Raw genomic sequence first — 18,939 nt, 5'->3', positions numbered from 1 at the left:
CTGTGACTTTGCAAATTGCTAATAATGAACTGCTTCTGGATGTAGTTAATCATATCCAACCCCTCAAGGATGCCAGGAAAAAGAACTGTCAGGGGTACTGTATCCATAATACCAAGGTACTGAAATACCTGATCCTCTCCCAACTGTACCCTGGTATAAGGTGGCTTTCCAGAATTAAAGGAAATCAATTGCAGAAAACAGAGAAGATAGAAAAGACGGAGAGATCCAGATTACAACAGTCAATATAGCTGCAAACTCAGTCCCCGCAAAAAGAACAGCAAGAAACCACTCTACAGCAATCCCTGCCTTTTCCATGTTTTTCTCCACAGAATCCTTCAAAACCCTCTATCTTAAATTAGGCCAATTTACATTCTAGGCCCCTACCTGCAGATAATTTCAAAGGTCTACTAGAAAACAAATAGGGCATAGAACAGTTACCTAAATATTTTGCCCTTTAAGGACTATTAAATCCCCAGAGATATCAGTTTCCCCTTTTTGGTGCTGTGCCTGTGCCTGTTAAAGTTCACACATTGAAATATCCTGTTCACAGAAGGATCATGGCCAAATTCTGAGAATCTAACAGTTCAACGAACCAACTAGTGCCATCAGGTCTGACTTTAAATGAGCAGAATGAAAAAATCGCTGCTAAGTGAACATGAGTTCAGCTGGCCATCTTTGCCTTTCACCAAACCACCACAGTGTCTTCCTCAAGAGTAAGGAGATTTTTCCCTTCTTGTCCTCAGCACCTAGCATGGCACCTGGCTCTTACTACATGCTTAATAAATATTCTTTGATTGACTGACATCAATTTCAAGTAGCAGAAACTGAACAAATATTTGTTGAACTGTATCCCAAGTCCTAGATACAAGGGGATTTTTTTTGTCTCACAAGTGTCTTCTATTGCCTACATTAGCATAAGTCAGATGTAATATGCAGCCAAGCACTACCACAAACTGCGTTATAAGATTTAACACTTAAGCTGAAAAGGCAGGCATTTTCCTGATTTTACAATTTGCCCCATAGCTACACTTGCCAAAAAAGATAGATTTTTACATAAAGGCTATAAATTGTACCCATCTTTGTCCATCAAATATAAAATATGCCTACTTCTGCCCTATGGGGCTGGTAAGCTGTTTCCTCTAAAGATGAATTATATTAGAGATCTGTGCTCAACATCTTTAGAAGTCTCTTAGCTTCACCTTGTGCACCGCCAAGTCATACAATATGTTGGGGGAGAGTCTCTAACTTAAACCTTTAGAGGGAGGCTCACAAAAGGACCCATAGGATTCTTTCTATCTGATCTAAGGACCAGGAAAGAAAACAGGTTTGAGGGAATCTAGCCTAAGGAGAGAACCTGCAAGGTACTTACAGGGATGAGGCATTTCTTAATGGGTTTTCTAAGATGGTTTCTCCAACACGGAAAGACTATCTTTGTCAAGGACTCCTGTTATAGGGTTTGAGGTTTTGTTTTTCTCTTGAACTACAGGAAAGAGGGTATGGTCTGAGTTACCTTAGATTTTGGTGGCAAGAAAATGTGACAGCTTTTTTTTTTCCCTTCCAAACTTTGCAGGAGAGCATTTCCATGCTGTCTGTTACCATGATTCTAAGGCACGGATTCTCTCTGCTCTCTGAGAGGGATTATTCAGAGCCTTGTCAAGAGATGGAATCCCAGACAAGCTGAGTTTTAGAAGCCTTTTTTGCCCATAGCACTTTCAGCTTCCTTGTCAAAATCACATCGCTCTTCAAATGTGGCAAGTACACAGGAAACAGTATTGGTCACTGGTTATCTCTGGACAGGGTAGTGAAAAAGCTGGAGTACAAACAATACTACATTTGGAGTCAGAAAACCTGGATGAGAACCCCTGCTCTACCTTTTTATCTCCTTCACTGTAACAATGTCACAACCTCTCCGCACTTCAGTTTTCTCACTGGTAAAATGGAGATATTTGTAGCAAACTCACAGGGGGTTGGTGGTCACATGAAATAATGTATATAAAGAACTTTGCAAAGTATAAAACCCTCTATAAAAAAGAACTATTATTCCTCATTTAATTCTAATTTACAGAGTGGAGCAAAGTACCTGCCACATAGTAAGCACTTAACGAGTACTTCTTGAATGATTGATTGGTGTATAGTAAGATAAAACTTTTCAGTCAATGTTTAAGTTATGGTTCCCCCTGGAGGCCAGGATTGCTGTTTTAAACATGGGGGAAGGAAGAGAGGGAAGGCACTAGGGAATCAAAAACTCCAAAAGTGGAGGTGGAGATAGGGAGAAGGGGGAAGAAAGGCGAAAATGACCCTGAACCATCTCATCGGGAATAGAGGAATCAAAAAAAAAAAAAAAAGAAGAAGAAGAAGACGACGACTTTAGTCTTGGGAGTATTAGATTACACAGGGTGAATATATGTAAAAGAGCCAGATCCCCTACATTCAATTCAGATAGAAATACAAGAGACTGGTGCAGAGGAGGAGCCCAGTCTTACTAGAATTCCAACCAAGACTGGATAGGCTCTGCATGGCACCTCTGATTTTCTTTCTGGTACGTATATATTGATGTGAATTTTACACTAAGAACAACTAGAACTCCTTCTATCAACCTGCCCCAAATTAGCAAAAATCTCAATAAAGAAGCATTATGTAACACTTCCTTATTGTGATTTATATGGAACAGGCTGATAGAAGGAATTTATATCTATAATTAATATCAATATCTATATGTTCCTTATTGAGATTTATGACAATTTGGGGCAAATATAAATATATACGTGTATATATTTCTATATAAATGTATATAACTGCATATATGTATGTGTGTATATAAATATATTAACATGTTTGTAAATATTTTCGAGAGGCTGAATTAATTTGAGGCTCTGAGCTCCAATTTTAACTCAGAATAAATGTATTTGATTGAAATAACCAACCATTCTGTACCACAGATTTTTCAACTGTAATACTGAATTCCTTAGATTGAACAGAGCTATATAAAATGGTATTAAATCTATGTGCAGAATACAAGTTATTTAGTTTATAGTTACTATAGGAGAGACCATAATGTAATAAATATAAAGGGAGGAGAAGATAGTGACTATATAAAATATATGTCCTATTAGAATATGCTAAAGAAGTACTAATTTTAGAAATATTCCTCAATGTAGTCATTTTGTCTGTTTAATCAAGGTTCAAGACATATCATGGAAGACAAAAGAGGAAAAGTCCTTTTTTCTCACTTACTTGATCATTAGCTATTTTCGGCTTTAGGCCTTTGATCTCAGTATTCACTATTTTATCTCACCTTGCTTCCTTGCACAGTACTAGATTAAAGTCAGGAGAATATTTTTCAACAAAGACAATCTAAATACTGAAATGAAGTCCTCAACACACCATCATGCCCCCAATAACCTCATCATCCTGAAATACCACATCGACCATAGAACTCACACCTCCTCAGTGTCAGTTACTCTGATGCTACCAGTACCCTCTGCAAGTGCCCCCTTCCTCTTATTGGAGATGGTAGAAGGTATAAACTGAGCGTTCCTTCCAAATCCTCCATTTAGGAAGGGCACCCAGGTTGCCATCTCTTCATTTCCCATCTGACCATACTCTTTCGTACTTTATCATGTGGGTACCCTTCCCTGTGCTCATTTTGGCTTCCTTTACATGTTGTCTTCCTTCTTTAGATGGGGAAGCTCTTGAGGGCAGACTGTATTTTGCCTTTCTTTGTATCTTCAGCATATAAAACAGTGTTATTCATTACATTCAAGTCCTTCAGAAAACAATTATCCATTTCCCCAATTAGACAGATTTTAGTTTTGGGAATAATGAAATATTAATTCTTTGTAAATGCTTACAGGAACATTGACTTTCCGAAACATCTCAGCTCCTTTGTGGGCATCCATCAGCGCAATGTCCTGTGGAGTGGAGACAACCACAGCTCCTGACCAAAAAAAAAAAAAAAAAAGACAAAAACAAAATGGGGTTTTCACTTACTTTACATTGAAATGATGGTCAAAGCATATATCTATGTACTAACGTGATCATTTCACATTAAAGCGATTTCACCTAAAGTGACAAAGAGGGAAATGTATGCTACTGTAATCAGATTTTCCCTTCTAATTCTTACACATATTTGTTTCTGCCCTTCTACAACTATGGCACAATCCTAAATTCGGCCTAGATTATTATTTACATCTTCTACTCTTTGATCTCCCAACTTTTAACATCACTTTCCTTCACTGGATTTAACCATATCATGTTGGCTCTTTAAAATTTTTCTGTATCTCACTACTAGGCTCTGAAGGAATTTTGAAGTCCACTATGCAACCAATGACAGGTGATACAGTAGATCCAAGTCAGGCCTGGAGTCAGAAAGACCTGAGTTCAAATCTGGCCTCAGATACTTCCTAGTTGTATGACCCTGGGTAAGTGACTAAACATTCATTACCTCAGTTTCCTCATCTGTAAAATAAGCTAGAGAAGGCCAAGAAAATCCACAAATGGGGTAACAAAGAGTCGAACACAACTGAAATAACTGAACTAATAAGTAGGTCAAGATTCTTTCTTTGTCTCTTTTCTTAACTGCCTGAAATTCCATCTTTCCATAAACTTTTTTCCCATATAAGTAGAAGTAAGGTGAGAATGTCCAACCAGTTCTCTAATATAATAAATATCACAATGTGTTTACGGATTATAAATATCTAACTTTACCATTTTACTCCCTGTTTATCACTGCTTAGTCTCTGCTGCCCCTTTATTTCGCTGTTTGTCTGTCAGGATTCAAAAGCTCTGTGTGCCTTTGGGCAGGTTGCCTAAGCATTCCAGGCTTCAGGTTCTTCACCTTTAAGGATAGGGGCTAGAACAAATGCTCACTAACGACCTTTCCAGATCTATGAATGCATGATCTCCTTCAGTTCTTCCAAATAAGGCTTGGAGTACCCTTGCTCACACAGCTGCTCCAGAAACACTGATTGAAATGATTTTCACGGAACTTCCTACTTCCCCTTTTTCCACCCCCTCACCTGGCTGTACTCCACAATCCTCTGCCTAGTTATGCATGCATATTAACCCAAAAATACAGTATAATATGTATATAAATGTAATATCTATTCAGAGAAAGGAGAGGGAATAAGCATATGAGGCTTACCTACTATTGCCTGGCTCTTTGCTAAGCATTTTTTACAAATATGACCTCATTAGATCCTCACAACAACCCTGCAAGGTAAGTGCTATTATTATCCCCATTTTACAGCTGGGGAAACCAAGGCAAACAGCAGTTAAGTAATCACATAGCCAGTAAATGTCTGGGGCTCGATTTGAACTCAGGTCTTCCTGACTCAAGGCTCAGAACTCTAAATGTCTCTATACCATACTTATTTAGATCATGTACTGGACTTCAGGGGAAGGAGTAATGTACCATGAGTCAGGTAAACTGAGTTCTGGTCATTAGCTATTCCACTAATTTGCAGTATGATCCTGCATAAATCATTAAAGTTGCTTGATCTCGGTTTGCTTAGCCATAACTTGAGCTCACTGCACTTAGAGGCTGAAGAGACCTTACAAAACTTTCTAGTTTGGCCTACTTAAGCAGCAGGTTGATTTCTTAGAGTCTTGCAGCTACACTACAAAGTCTGAAGCTCTCCTCTCTGTTTGCCATTGCCTCACCTGAGCTTCCTCAAACAACTATACTGTGGCCATCTCACCCCTGAGTAGATAGATCTGTGTACACAGAGGAATTGAACTACAAAATTGTGGTTTGGCCTACTTCTTTCTTCCAACCCATGGCTTTTTCCAATATCAGAATAATACAAATAGCACATGCTTCTAGAGTGCTTCATGGTCTATAAAGCACTTCCTACACTACAGCCCTGTGAGGGAGCCAGTGTAAGTATTACTACCTTTATTTTACAGGGTTCAGGGAAATAAATAATTGTGTCACACAGCTCAGTAAGAAGCAGTAACTGTATTTATATAGAATTTCAAGGTTTGCAAAGTACTTTAAAATTGTTAACTCATTTGATCCTTACTACAACCATGAAAGGTAGGTACTGTTTTTATTTTGCAGTTGAGGAAACAGAGGCACAGAGCAGATAAGTGATCTATCAAGCATGACACAAGTGCCTGACACAGAACTAAACTCAGTTCTCCTGTGTCTAAGTTCAGGGCTCTTTCCACTATGCCTTGCTACCAACATTCAATTGACACTCCACTTTGACACTTACTGTTCTAACCAACTTTTTTGTATTAGATCAATATGAGACTGCATCTGCTTTCTTAGGACTAACCCACCTAAATACTAAGAGGCTCATCACCCATAGCACAGCCATTATTACATGATGAATTTCTTGGTCATTATAATCCATAAAACAGACACAGGTATAAAGGTTGCTTCAATTTCTGCAATGATGGTAATATAAGGGCAGAAAAGGGATGGAGGGTGCTAAGTATTACATTTTTTTAGAGCGTCAATAAACTAAAAAGGCTAATAGCTAGCACGTTTGTGTGTGTGTATATATATGTATGTATGTATATATTAAGGTTTGCAAGATGCTTTACATATGTTAGTTAACTCACTTACAACTCTAACAATCCTATGAGGTAGATGTCATTATTATCTCCAGTTTATAGATGATGAGGAAGTAGGCAGAGATATTAAGTCAATCGCCCAGGGTCACACAGCTATTAAGTGCCTAAGGAAGAATTCAAATACAAGTCTTCATGACTCCTTGGCTACCTAAATACTAATCTAACTATGTAAACTGACCAGTAGTTGGAAATACTACTGGAGGAAGTAAATCATATCAGTGTTGACATTCTCTTTATAAACTGAACAGGAAGGTAAGAGGAAGGTACAGATAAAATTGAAGAATGGTTCACAGGTTCTCTATGGTAAAGCAAATAAAGGAGTTGGTAGAGTTGATCTTATTGTGTAGATATGTCATTTCATGAGCTGTATGGTCATCTTATACTGCAATTTTCATCATGAGCATTCATAAAAACACCCCCATGAAGGTAAGTGGAGTTTAAACACCTACAGAAGATGTTGAAGTAGAAAAATCCTAAGAACATGATAAAGACATAAATCAACATATATTTTCTCAGTGACTTCAGTGAATAGGAGGAAACAGAAGCAAAGCAAAAAGTACACTGGAGATATGGGTCAGAATTAAGAAATGCAAGAGGACAAGGGTTTGGGGGTTACAAAGAAGCCTCATAGAAGTTTATCATTAGCACTGTGCCTGCTATACAGTAAGAATTTAATAAAATATTTTTCATTCAAAGCACAGTTTCCTCAGGAAAAGAATTAGGAAGTTCAGGATTTGGCAACCAAATAACATCACTAAAAAATGAAAATGACTATCTAAACTGAAAGAAAATGACTAGTTACTTCTGTAAGAGTCATTCCCATATCAACTCTTTATATATAATCAACTTACTGGAGCAAAGATAAAAAACAAACATCAAATTAAAAAACTAAAAATGAAAAGATAGAGGGTGCTATCAAAACAGCTTCAACCTAATCTATTTAAACAAGTTCCTGGCACTGTAAAACGGGAAATGGATAAAGGAACAAACTATCAAAATTTCCTAATGAAGTTTAGCTGATATAAATTGATCATGTAATGAGGAAGTCAAAAGAGCCTAGAAACTGCTTCACAGAGCAAATATCTGAACTCTTTTCCAAGTAAAAAAAATACAGCATCCAGGGATAATGCTAGTTTAGAAGAGATTCTTTTGTATAACCTCTTATAGGCAAAGATAATGGAACACTGCGAGCAGCATCACATAATAAAACAGTGAAAAGTAGTAAAAGAAAAAACAAGTCACAGAAATCTTGGTGAGAAAACCAATTAAGCCAGATTACACCAACAATAAATATTTAAGGATAAAACTGGAAAGACAACAAATAGTTAAGAAGCAGATAATATCTGTCAGAATTCTATAACAAATTAGTTTCTTTATAAATGACAATGAAACCACCACATCTGCTGGTGTTCTATATAAGTAGAAATAGCATGAACAAATCTATCCATCAATCAACAAGAACTTATTAAATGTCTGCTGTGTCTCAAGTTCTGTGCTGAGCAGCAGGAACAAGGGTCACAAGTCATTGCCATCAAGGAACTTCTATTCTAATGGGAGAGTCAACATGAACATATTTAAACATGTACACACCAAATGGAAAACACATGCAACATGGATTGGACAGAATGGGCACTGGCAGCTAAGGAGAAATCACAAAAACTTTATACAAAAGGTTACCCTTGAGCTAAGTTTTCAAAGAAATGAGGGATTCCAAAAGGTGAAGATGAGGAGGGAAAGCCCTCCAGGGATGAGAGACAACTAGTGCAAAGCCATAGGGATAGAGGATAGGGTGTCACATGTATGAGGAGAGCCTTGAGACAGGGAGATCACTTAAGATGCTATTACAACAGTCCAGATGAGAAGTGGGGCAGTTAGATGGTACAGATAAAGCACTATGCTGAGTATCAGGAAGGCTCATCTTCCTAAGTCCAAATATGGCCTCAGACACTTACTAGTTCTGTGACTCTGGGCAAGTCACTTCATCTTGTTTGCTTCAGTTCTTAATCTGTGAAGGAAATGGCAAGTTGTTTCAATATCTTTCCCAAGAAAACCCCAAATGGGGTCACAAAGAGTTGGACACCACTGAACAACAACAAAGACAAGTGATGACATTCTGACTTAAAGTGGTAGTTACATGAGTAGAGAAAAGGGGATGTACTTGAAAGACATTTTAGAAAAAAAATGATGAAATTTGTGAAGTGAAGGAGGGTGAGGAGTTGAGAATGACTCTAAGGTGAAGGATGGTAATGCCATCAACAGTTATGGGGAGTTTTGGAAGATTAATCAGTTTGGGAGGAATAGTTAATGAGTTCTGTTATGGATATGCTGTGTAAGGTACAGAGCATCCAGCATGATATCTCCAGCAATATATAGCTCACGATGGAGAACTGAAACTCAAAGACTAGGACTACATATGTAGATCTTGGAGTCATCTGCATAGAAATGAGAATTAAATTCATGAAGTCTGATGAAACCATTAAGAAAAGGGAAAATGGAGGTTACCGATGAGGATTGGAGGTGACATTGTCATGCACTTTAGAAAGAAAGCTTTGAGAAATGAGTAGAGAATGGAGTGAAATAGAGACTTGAGACAAGGAATGTATTACTATTGTAACAGACCAGGTGTGAGGTGGTAAGGGACTGCACCAGGGTGGTAGAAGTGTAAGAGAAGAGAAGTTGAACTATGGGAGAGATGTTACAAAGACAGAAATGACAGGAATTGGCAAGAGATTGGATATTAGGGGAGGAGTGAGAAAGAGAAAGGATTTGAAGATGATGCCTAGATTGAAAGCCTAGGTGACTGGGAGAATGGAGGTAGTTTTTGGTTTTTTTAATTTGTACTTGATTATTTTATGGTAATAGGAAAATAAGGAAGAGTAGAGGTTTGGGGGAAAAGAGGAGTTCCATTTCAGACATACTGAATTTAAGATTTCTAAGGGACATACAGTTTGAGGTGCCTAATAGGCAGCTGAAAATGTGAGACTAGAGAGAGATCTTAGAATCAACCCACAGGAGATAAATGAATCCATGAGAATTGATGAGATCAAGTGAAACGGTACTTAGGGAAATGAGATAAGGGTTCAAGGTAGTGCACTGGGGAAAACCTATAATGAAGAGGTGAGACCTGGACAAAAATCTAGCAGAGGAGCCTGAAAAGAAGCAGTTTAAAGTGGTTTCATGAAAACCTAGATAGTTGAGGTCATCAAGGATAAGAGAGTGCCAAAGACTTTACAAAAAGGTCAAAAAGGATAAGCCTGAGAAAAAGCCACTGGATTTAGCAATTAAGAAATCGTTGATCTTGGTGTGGTAGAAATTGAGGAAATGCTCATCAATTGAGGAATGGCTGAATGACTTGTGGTATATGACCGTGAGGGAGCACTATTGTGCTATAAGAAATGATAAGGGGATGGTTTCAGAAAAACATGGTAAGACCTATGTGAACTGATGCAAAGGGAAGTAAGAAGAACTGTAAGATCACTGTACACAGTAACAACGATGTAATGATGATTGACTGTGAAAGACTTGGCTAACTTGATCAATACAATGATCCAAAACAATTCCAAAGAACTCATGCTTAAAAAAAAAAAAATACTATTCACCAAAGAGAGAACTGATGAACTCTGAGTGCAAATTGTAGTGTAATTTTCTCACTTTCTTTATTTTCCTTGCTTGTTTGGGAAATATGGCTAATATGGAAATGTATTTTGTATGACTTCACAAGTGTAAGTGATATCATAGTGCTTGCCTTCTCAGTGGATGGAAGAAAAATGGGCATAAAGGAGAGAATTTGGAACTCAAAATTTAAAAAGAAACAGAACACTAAAAATTTAAATAAATTTTTTTTGGAGAAAGATTGTTGATAATTTAGAAGAAGATCAATTTTGGTTGAATGATAAGTTTTGATGCAACATCATTTCAAAAACTTTCTGATTATTAACATCAAGAAGGAATAAAAGAGAGATATGTTTGCCAAAGTTGTTTCCCACTATCAAGGATAATATTCAGTATGGAGACCACATGGAAGAGTTCCCAACAAATGCTGATGTTCCTGTTTGCAGATGCTGGTGTATTAATTTCATTGTGCCTAGGAGCATGACAGATCCTCCTAAATAAGATTCCAAATAACTAATGGAAAAACTAAAATGTAAAAGAACGCCTTCTTTCACTATAAGACTTAATTGAATAGACAGCTCATAGAGCTATTCAGGCACTGATGATAGACAGAGCTGCTACCAGAACTGAAGAGAAGAATCAGAATGGGATGGATTGTTTTGAGGAAATTGTACAGTATTTACAATGATGCCAAACAAACAAAACAAGGGAACAAAAACATCTTAATTTTTTTAAACACCAATGCTCTGGTGATGTTACGAGGCTGTGAGTCATGTAATATTATAATCTGATGAATCAAAGTTGAAGGGTACTCAAAGAGTAATGGAGAGATTCATGATGGGTATAACAGGATGTTACCAAGGCATCTCAACAATAAAGAATAACACAGAAGAAACCACATAAAATATATCATGAAAAGTTTCTTGCTGGAAGAAAGAGATTGGCTGGTCATATGTTAAGATCAAAAATTTAACTGAGAGACAACCTACATGCTCCATTGGCAATCAAATCATATTAAAATATCCAGAGAAAGGGGACACTGTTTTTGGTCTAAAGTTTAGCATAGCTTCGAGTACAATCAGGAATTTAAATATGATGAAAATGCCATTCACTTGGGTTGTGAGGTTGTACAGGAAAGGGATTAGAGTATACTGCACTTGTCTTATAAAGACATCAACACAGAACTGCACAGTGGGCTTAATAATAACTCTTTGATGACCATGATGATCATCATCATCTTTGACCCCTCATCTAAAGATGATTTCATGATTAAATACCAACCACTGGAATGACCAACCCAGTTTACACATATAGGAATAAAGATACCTAAAAGGATTTTTGTAGGAATAAGTATGTAGTAAATCAATCAAGTAGCATTTATTAAGCACCTTCTCCTTATCTGGCACTATGCTGAAGTCAAAGGATAAAAGAAAAACAAAAAGAGATAAAAGAGGAAACAATATGTACCAACAAGACCAATACTGAACAAATGATCTACAATCTGAAACACATTATCCAGCTTTTAGAGAACTCTGCTCAAAAAGACCCCAGACTTTATTAAAAAAATAAGAAGACATACAGATAAGGATATAGATATAAATATATCTCACTGGCCCTTTTGCTTTGCTACAGTTAGTTATGGCATTTAATCTAAACAATCACACTTGCCCTACAAGGTCTCTTTAGATTATGGGGTTCAATGACCAATCCAGGAAAATTAAATACAGCTAGTTGATAAATTCATGCATTACCAAATCAATTTCTAGTCTTCAAAAGCATTATGACAAACGATTCTTTCTCGTTTGTATTTTTCATAACTCACATTATTTCCTTTGCATCTTAAAATTATGTCTTTCCTTTTCTTGGTTTTTCTGCAGGTAAACTTTAATTTTTCTCCTGGCCAATAAAAACTAACAGTTTATTTCTTCATCAATGATGTCATTTCAGTTCTATAAATGAAGGTTTGTTGGAAAGCCTTTGCTCCCTCTGCTGACCACATGAAGATGTCAACAGCAACAACACAGAAAAATATGCTCAAGAAAAAAAATACAGAAACATCAAACATTTGCTTCAAGAATCTTATGGAAGGTTTCTTGTCTCTAGGCTAAAGTCGGACTCAAATAATTTTACAGATCTTTAACAATATTTTTTTAGAAATGATAATGAAGTTAGAGGCTATATTGCAGAAGGGAAACAACAACAGCCTGGGAGCAAGAAATACCTGGATTCTAGCCACCAACTAGTGCGAACTTGGGCAATCCATTTAATTTATCTAAACTTCAGTTTTGTTCATCAGCAAAAAATGAGGAGGTTGGAGTAGGACATCTAAAATGTCATTTAGTTCCAATATACTATGATTCTAAGTCTCCTTAATAATTTATATTTGTGCTCACAGAAGGTAATTCTGTAAGTGATTCCAGTAAAGGATAAAAATTAACAAAAAAATTAAAGAACAAAAAACAAAAAAATTATGAGGATTATCAAAAATTGCTATTATATAATTATTTTCTAGAAAAACTGACAATTTAAAGTAGAAAAGTGTCTACAAAAATATAAAATATCTTAATTCACAAAGTAAGAATTTTAAAGCATTCTGAGAAAAAGAAATTAAGTAAGCCAAATATTTTATCAAATGTTTCAAAATCAATTAATAATAATGGTGATATTATCGACATCAATTTATAGATTTTGTACAATGTCAATCAAACTAGCAAAAGAATATTTTATAGATTAGATAAAAAAAGAATTCATTTCGAAGGAACAAAAGGTATATAATATCAAGGTGAATAATGAAAAAAGGAGGAATGAAGGGCACATAGTATTATATTATAAAGCATAATCATCAAAATTATGTGATGATGATTGAAAAATAGGAGGTTAAAACACTGCAATAAACTAGATAAGTAAGAACTGGGAGAAACAGAAAACAGAAGAGTACTGGTTTAATAAACCTATGAACATAAATTATTGGGGGAAGAATTCCCACTTTGATAAGAACTGTAACGAAAACCGAAATGCATCTTGGCAGAAATTGGGTTTAGGCCAGTATCTTATACCACAGGCTACAATAAGCTCCAAATATCCACTGGCCAAAATATAAAAGGCTGAACAAATGCTCAAATATATTTGTGATTTCATCAGTACAAATAACAACCTACCTATGACTGCCTTCCCTATGTGACTCTTGCCCACAAATTCCCCTAAATTATAATAAAGGAGGGAAAGATGGGCAGTGGGAGGCTGACCTTGTCTTGACATTATAAAGAGATCAATGAACCCTACATCCCAACCCACTGTTATCCTTTGCTCTCAGCATATGACTGGCCCATCTTCTTTTTCAATCATACATTTCTTTGATGACATTTTCTACTCTATATTTTCTTTTTAATTCCATAAAAAGTTATATCATATAAAAATTAGAGTAGTCAGTGTTAATGAGGCAAGGTGAAAACAGGAATACTAATACCCAGTTAGCAGAGCCGTGAACTGATCCAGCCATTTCTGAAAAACAATTTGTAATAATGCTAGAAAAAATTATTAACCTGAATTCAGTTATCCATCTAGTGAGCACATACATCCCAAGGAGGTCAAAATTAGAAAGGTCTAACATGGATCAAGATATTAATAACTTGCTTTTCATAGTAACAAAGACCTGGAAACAAAGTTGGTGTCCATTGATCAGGGACCTGCTGAACTGATTGCATTATATGAATTTAATGGAATATTGTAAGAAATGTTGAGTATAAGCAATAAAGGGGTCAAATATGTGACTCACAAGCTAAATGTAAGTCAGTAACACTCCTGAGGGTTGCCTGAGTCAGAGTAAAATGTAACTGGGAAATATTTGGCAAAATAAATAAAAATACAAACATTTTAAAACTAAGTCAATATGAAGCCCACCGAGATAATTATGTATGGATTAGTGACCCCTTTTTCTGTTTGAATTTGACACCACTGACACACATTAAATAACTACCAAAGACACTCAGAAGATACAGAAAGACACCAAGGAGGCAGAAGATTGTACACGCACAGTCAGACTCAGTTACTCTGTAAATTGTAGTTAAATATTTTTCTTTGTTATAAGGGAGTGTTCAGGGGCAGGTGAGAAGAGTCAGGAGGAAATATTTAAAAATGGTCATAATGCAAAAACAAAAGGCATCAATATTTTAAAAAAAGCATCAACTGCACAAAGTACTTTAACTGTGGATGAATACTAACTACCACAAGAAAAATCTATTGATTACTGTAAACTTTAACTTAGGTGAGACTTCAGTGTAGTGAAACATCCTCAACCAATAATTCCATATGCTGATCAAAATTATACCAATGTTCCTACTGAAATGTGCTACTCTAAACTTCCAGGGCATTAAATATATCTAATTGTTCTGATGAAAGAGAACTCAGCTTTTGACATCCAACTTGTGTTTTTAACAGTTACTCATCTGAATTATACTCGAAAGAATAATTTACATAATTCATAAATGCTGAAATTGAAAAGTCAACTAAAATTTCTTCTACATCAGAAGCTCACTGCACTTCATAAACTACCAGAAAAATTCTCACAAAATATCCTGGGAAACCCAACCAATAATTTGTATTGGAACTGAACCATTATCACAGATTCAATGCTTCCCACAGTCTCCCAGATATTAAACTGATATATAAAGATTTAACAATCTTTTTAAAAGTCAACATTGTCCCAAATATTCATAACATTTAAGCTATGTGGAATGAAAAGCTTTCAAAGTACAGGAACTGGGCCAAGCAGAGTGATTTCATATGGAACTGCTATTTTATCTACCTGTTCAAAAATCCACAACATTAAGCATATAGGAATGCTAGTAGAAAGTGATGTCCTGAGACTTTCCTTTTTTCTATCCAAGTAAAAAAAAAACAAACGAATAGGTGATGAAGATTATGAGAGCTGACATTTATATAATGCTTCAAGCTTTACAAAGCTCCTTATATTTTTCATTTGAGTCTCACAACAATCCAGTGACACAGGAACACTAACCCCTTTCTATAGATGAGAAAACTGAGGGGCGGAGCCAAGATGGCGCAGTAGGAAGACACACATACACATAGCTCCGAACCCACAGCCCATAGAACATCTGTAAAAAAGAATGCCCAGCAAATTCTGGAGCAGCAGAGGCCACAGAACAACAGAGCTGAGGAGATTTCTGTTCCAGAGAGCCCTGCAAACCCCTCGCAAAAGGTCCATCACGCTGCAGACATGGAGCCAAGCACAGCCCTGTCATGGCCGCATGGCGCTGAGAGGAGCACATCCGAGAGGGCTTCAGGGACGGAATCTCCAGCGGCCACGTGGGTCCCTCCACCCACAGGTGATGGGGGTCAGTGAGAGGGTCTCTTTGGCGGGTCGAGAGGGGAGTGGGGTGCCTCCATAACTCAGGCCCCCTCAGGAGGAAGCAGCGGAGGCAGGGGCAAACCAGGGCTCTGCAAGCAGGCAGGAGCCCGGATCCATTGTTGAAGGTTTCTGCATAAACCCCCTGAGGGAACTGAGCCCCATGAGGTGGCCCTGCCCCCACCTCAGCACCTGAACTTAATCTCACACTGAATAGCAGCCCTGGCCCCACCAAAAGCCCTGAGGCTGGGAAGCAGCATTTGAATCTCAGACCCCAAGCACTGGCTGGGAGGATCCAGAGGTGAAGAGAATATTCAGAAGTCAAGTCACTGGCTGGGAAAATGCCCAGAAAAGGGAAAAGAAATAAGACTACAGAAGGTTACTTTCTTGGTGAACAGGCATTTCCTCCCTTCCTTTCTGATGAGGAAGAACAATGCTTACCATCAGGGAAAGACACAGAAGTCAAGGCTTCTGTATCCCAGCCCACTCAATGGGCTCAGGCCATGGAAGAGCTCAAAAAGGATTTTGAAAGTCAAGTTAGAGAGGTGGAGGAAAAACTGGGAAGAGAAATGAGAGAGATGCAGTCAAAGCATGAACAGCAGGTCAGCACCCTGCTAAAGGAGACCCAAAAAAATGCTGAAGAAAATAACACCTTGAAAAATAGGCTAACTCAAAGGGCAAAAGAGGTTCAAAAAGCCAATGAGGAGAAGAATGCTTTCAAAAGCAGAATTAGGCAAATGCAAAAGGAGGTTCAAAAGCTCACTGAAGAAAATAGTTCTTTCAAAATTAGAATGGAACAGATGGAGGCTAATGACTTTAGGAGAAACCAAGAAATCACAAAACAAAACCAAAAGAATGAAAAAATGGAAGATCATGTGAAATATCTCATGGGAAAAACAACTCACCGGGAAAATAGATCCAGGTGAGATAATTTAAAAATTATGGGACAACCTGAAAGCCTTGATCAAAAAAAGAGCCTAGATATCATCTTTCATGAAATTATCAAGGAAAACTGCCCTGAGATTCTAGAACCAGAGGGCAAAATAAGTCTTCAAGGAATCCACAGAACACTGCCTGAAAGAGACCCAAAAAGAGAAACTCCTAGGAACATTGTGGCCAAATTCCAGAGTTCCCAGGTCAAGGAGAAAATATTGCAAGCAGCTACAAAGAAACAATTCAAGTATTGTGGAAATACAATCAGGATAACACAAGATCTAGCAGCTTCTACATTAAGGGATCGAAGGGCATGGAATGGGACATTCTAGAAGTCAAAGGAACTAGGACTAAAACCAAGAATCACCTACCCAGCAAAACTGAGTATAATACTTCAGGGGAAAAATTGGTCTTTCAATGAAATAGAGGACTTTCAAGCATTCTTGATGAAAAGACCAGAGATGAAAAGAAAATCTGACTTTCAAACACAAGAATGAAGAGAAGCATGAAAAAGTAAACAGCAAAGAGAAGTCATAAGGGACTTACTAAAGTTGAACTGTTTACATTCCTACATGGAAAGACAATATTTGTAACTCTTGAAACTTTTTAGTATCTGGGTACTGGGTGGGATTACACACACACACATGCACATGCACACGCACACACACATAGAGACAGAGTGCACAGAGTGAATTGAAGAGGATGGGATCATATCTTAAAAAAATGAAATCAAGCAGTAAGAGAGAAATATATTGGGAGGAGAAAGGGAGAAATGGAATGGGCCAAATTATCTCTCATAAAAGAGGCAAGCAAAAGACTTATTAGTGGAGAGATAAAGAGGGGAGGTGAGAGAAAAACATGAAGTTTACTCTCATCACATTCCACTAAAGGAAGGAATAAAATGCACACTCATTTTGGTATGAAAACCTATCTTACAATACAGGAAAGTGGGGGAGAAGGGGATAAGCAGGGTGGGGGGGATGATGGAAGGGATGGCATGGGGAGGACGGAGCAATCTGAGGTTGACACTCATGGGGAGGGACAGGATCAAAAGAGAGAATAGAAGTAATGGGGGGCAGGATAAGATGGAGGGAAATGTAGTTAGTCTTATACAACATGACTATTATGGAAGTCATTTGCAAAACTACACAGATTTGGCCTATATTGAATTGCCTGCCTTCCAAAGGGAAGGGGTGGGGAGGGAGGGAGGAAGAGAAGTTGGAACTCAAAGTTTTAGGAACAACTGTCGAGTACTGTTCTTGCCACTAGGAAATAAGAAATACAGGTAAAGGGGTATAGAAAGTTATCTGGCCCTACAGGACAAAAGAGAAGATGGAGACAAGGGCAGAGAGGGATGATAGAAGAGAGAGAAGATTGGTGATAGGGGCAATTAAAATGCTCGGTGTTTGGGGGGAGGGGAGGGGACAAAAGGGGAGAAAATTTGGGAGGGGGCAAAAGGGGAGAAAATTTGGAACCCAAAATTTTGTGAAAATGAATGTTAAAAGTTAAATAAATAAATAAATAATTTAAAAAAAAAAAAGAAAACTGAGGTTCAGAGACTTCTGTGACTCACTGATGATCACAGTTAATAACTCTTAGATGCAGGATTTGAATTCATGCTATCCTGATTCCCAAGTCTATCTGTAGACTACACCAAATTGGTTCTTCGATATCAAATACACATGTATGATATACTCTTTCAGATTATCCATGTGCTACTCCAGTAATATGAAGAATTAGGTAAGGGGTATGTTTTTATTAATTTTCAAATTTATACTTCATTTTGCTTTCATTAGAAACCAGTTGTTGCTGGGAATCACGTATTTTAAAAATACAATCAACTAATATTATTTTTAGTGAAAAACTGAAGTTTACAAGTTATTTGCTAAGCATATAAAGATTTTATTAAGAATTTTAATAAGCCAGAAACATTTTAGTAACATATGAATCACTGGTAAGAGATGTGCCTATTTTGGACAAAGACTAACCACCTAAAGCTATAACAAGGTCAAGAGAAATCCCCATTAACATAATCTGACCTGCTTGAATGATGAAGCAAAAAATTAATTGGAGCCATCCTTTCTGAAGACATCAAGGAAAAGCTGGGGTACTGCCTTTTCTCTGTTAGTTTTGTTGTTTTTTTTTTAACTGGGATCAGGGAGACCAGCTCTCTTAGCACTGATCTCAGTGAAGGGTCAAAGCATCACTTGCTTTTAAAAAATATTTATACATAGCTGCTGTTCCTTTATATACATTGATGAGTGTGACTCAATCTGCTTCTTATATCTGTAAGATTCACAGATCTGAATATGGGTCCATACTTTTGCTCCAACATCTGTCATATAAAACCCAAGTCTACAATTGCTACGATTGTACACTAAATTTTGCCTAACTCAGAAACTTTTCATGGTCAACCGTACTTTGAATGCTTGAGCTTGGAATCTGAA

At 37.2% G+C, this 18,939-nt stretch overlaps 1 protein-coding gene across 7 annotated transcripts in view; it reads right to left on the bottom strand.

Annotated features, from left to right (window-relative positions):
* Window positions 1–18,939, bottom strand: part of NUBPL (NUBP iron-sulfur cluster assembly factor, mitochondrial) — a 324,405-nt gene that overhangs the window by 77,005 nt on the left and 228,461 nt on the right. For all 7 annotated transcript variants that reach the window (XM_072623391.1, XM_072623388.1, XM_072623390.1 and 4 more), the window contains one exon: window positions 3,852–3,937. In XM_072623391.1, coding sequence (XP_072479492.1) covers window positions 3,852–3,937 — 86 coding nt within the window. The remainder of the gene's footprint in view (window positions 1–3,851; window positions 3,938–18,939) is intronic.

Source organism: Notamacropus eugenii, chromosome 7 (assembly GCF_028372415.1).
Source record: "Notamacropus eugenii isolate mMacEug1 chromosome 7, mMacEug1.pri_v2, whole genome shotgun sequence".
Lineage (NCBI taxonomy): Eukaryota > Metazoa > Chordata > Mammalia > Diprotodontia > Macropodidae > Notamacropus > Notamacropus eugenii.
Note: the sequence above shows the minus strand (reverse complement) of the source record. Positions and strands in the feature narration are given on the sequence as shown.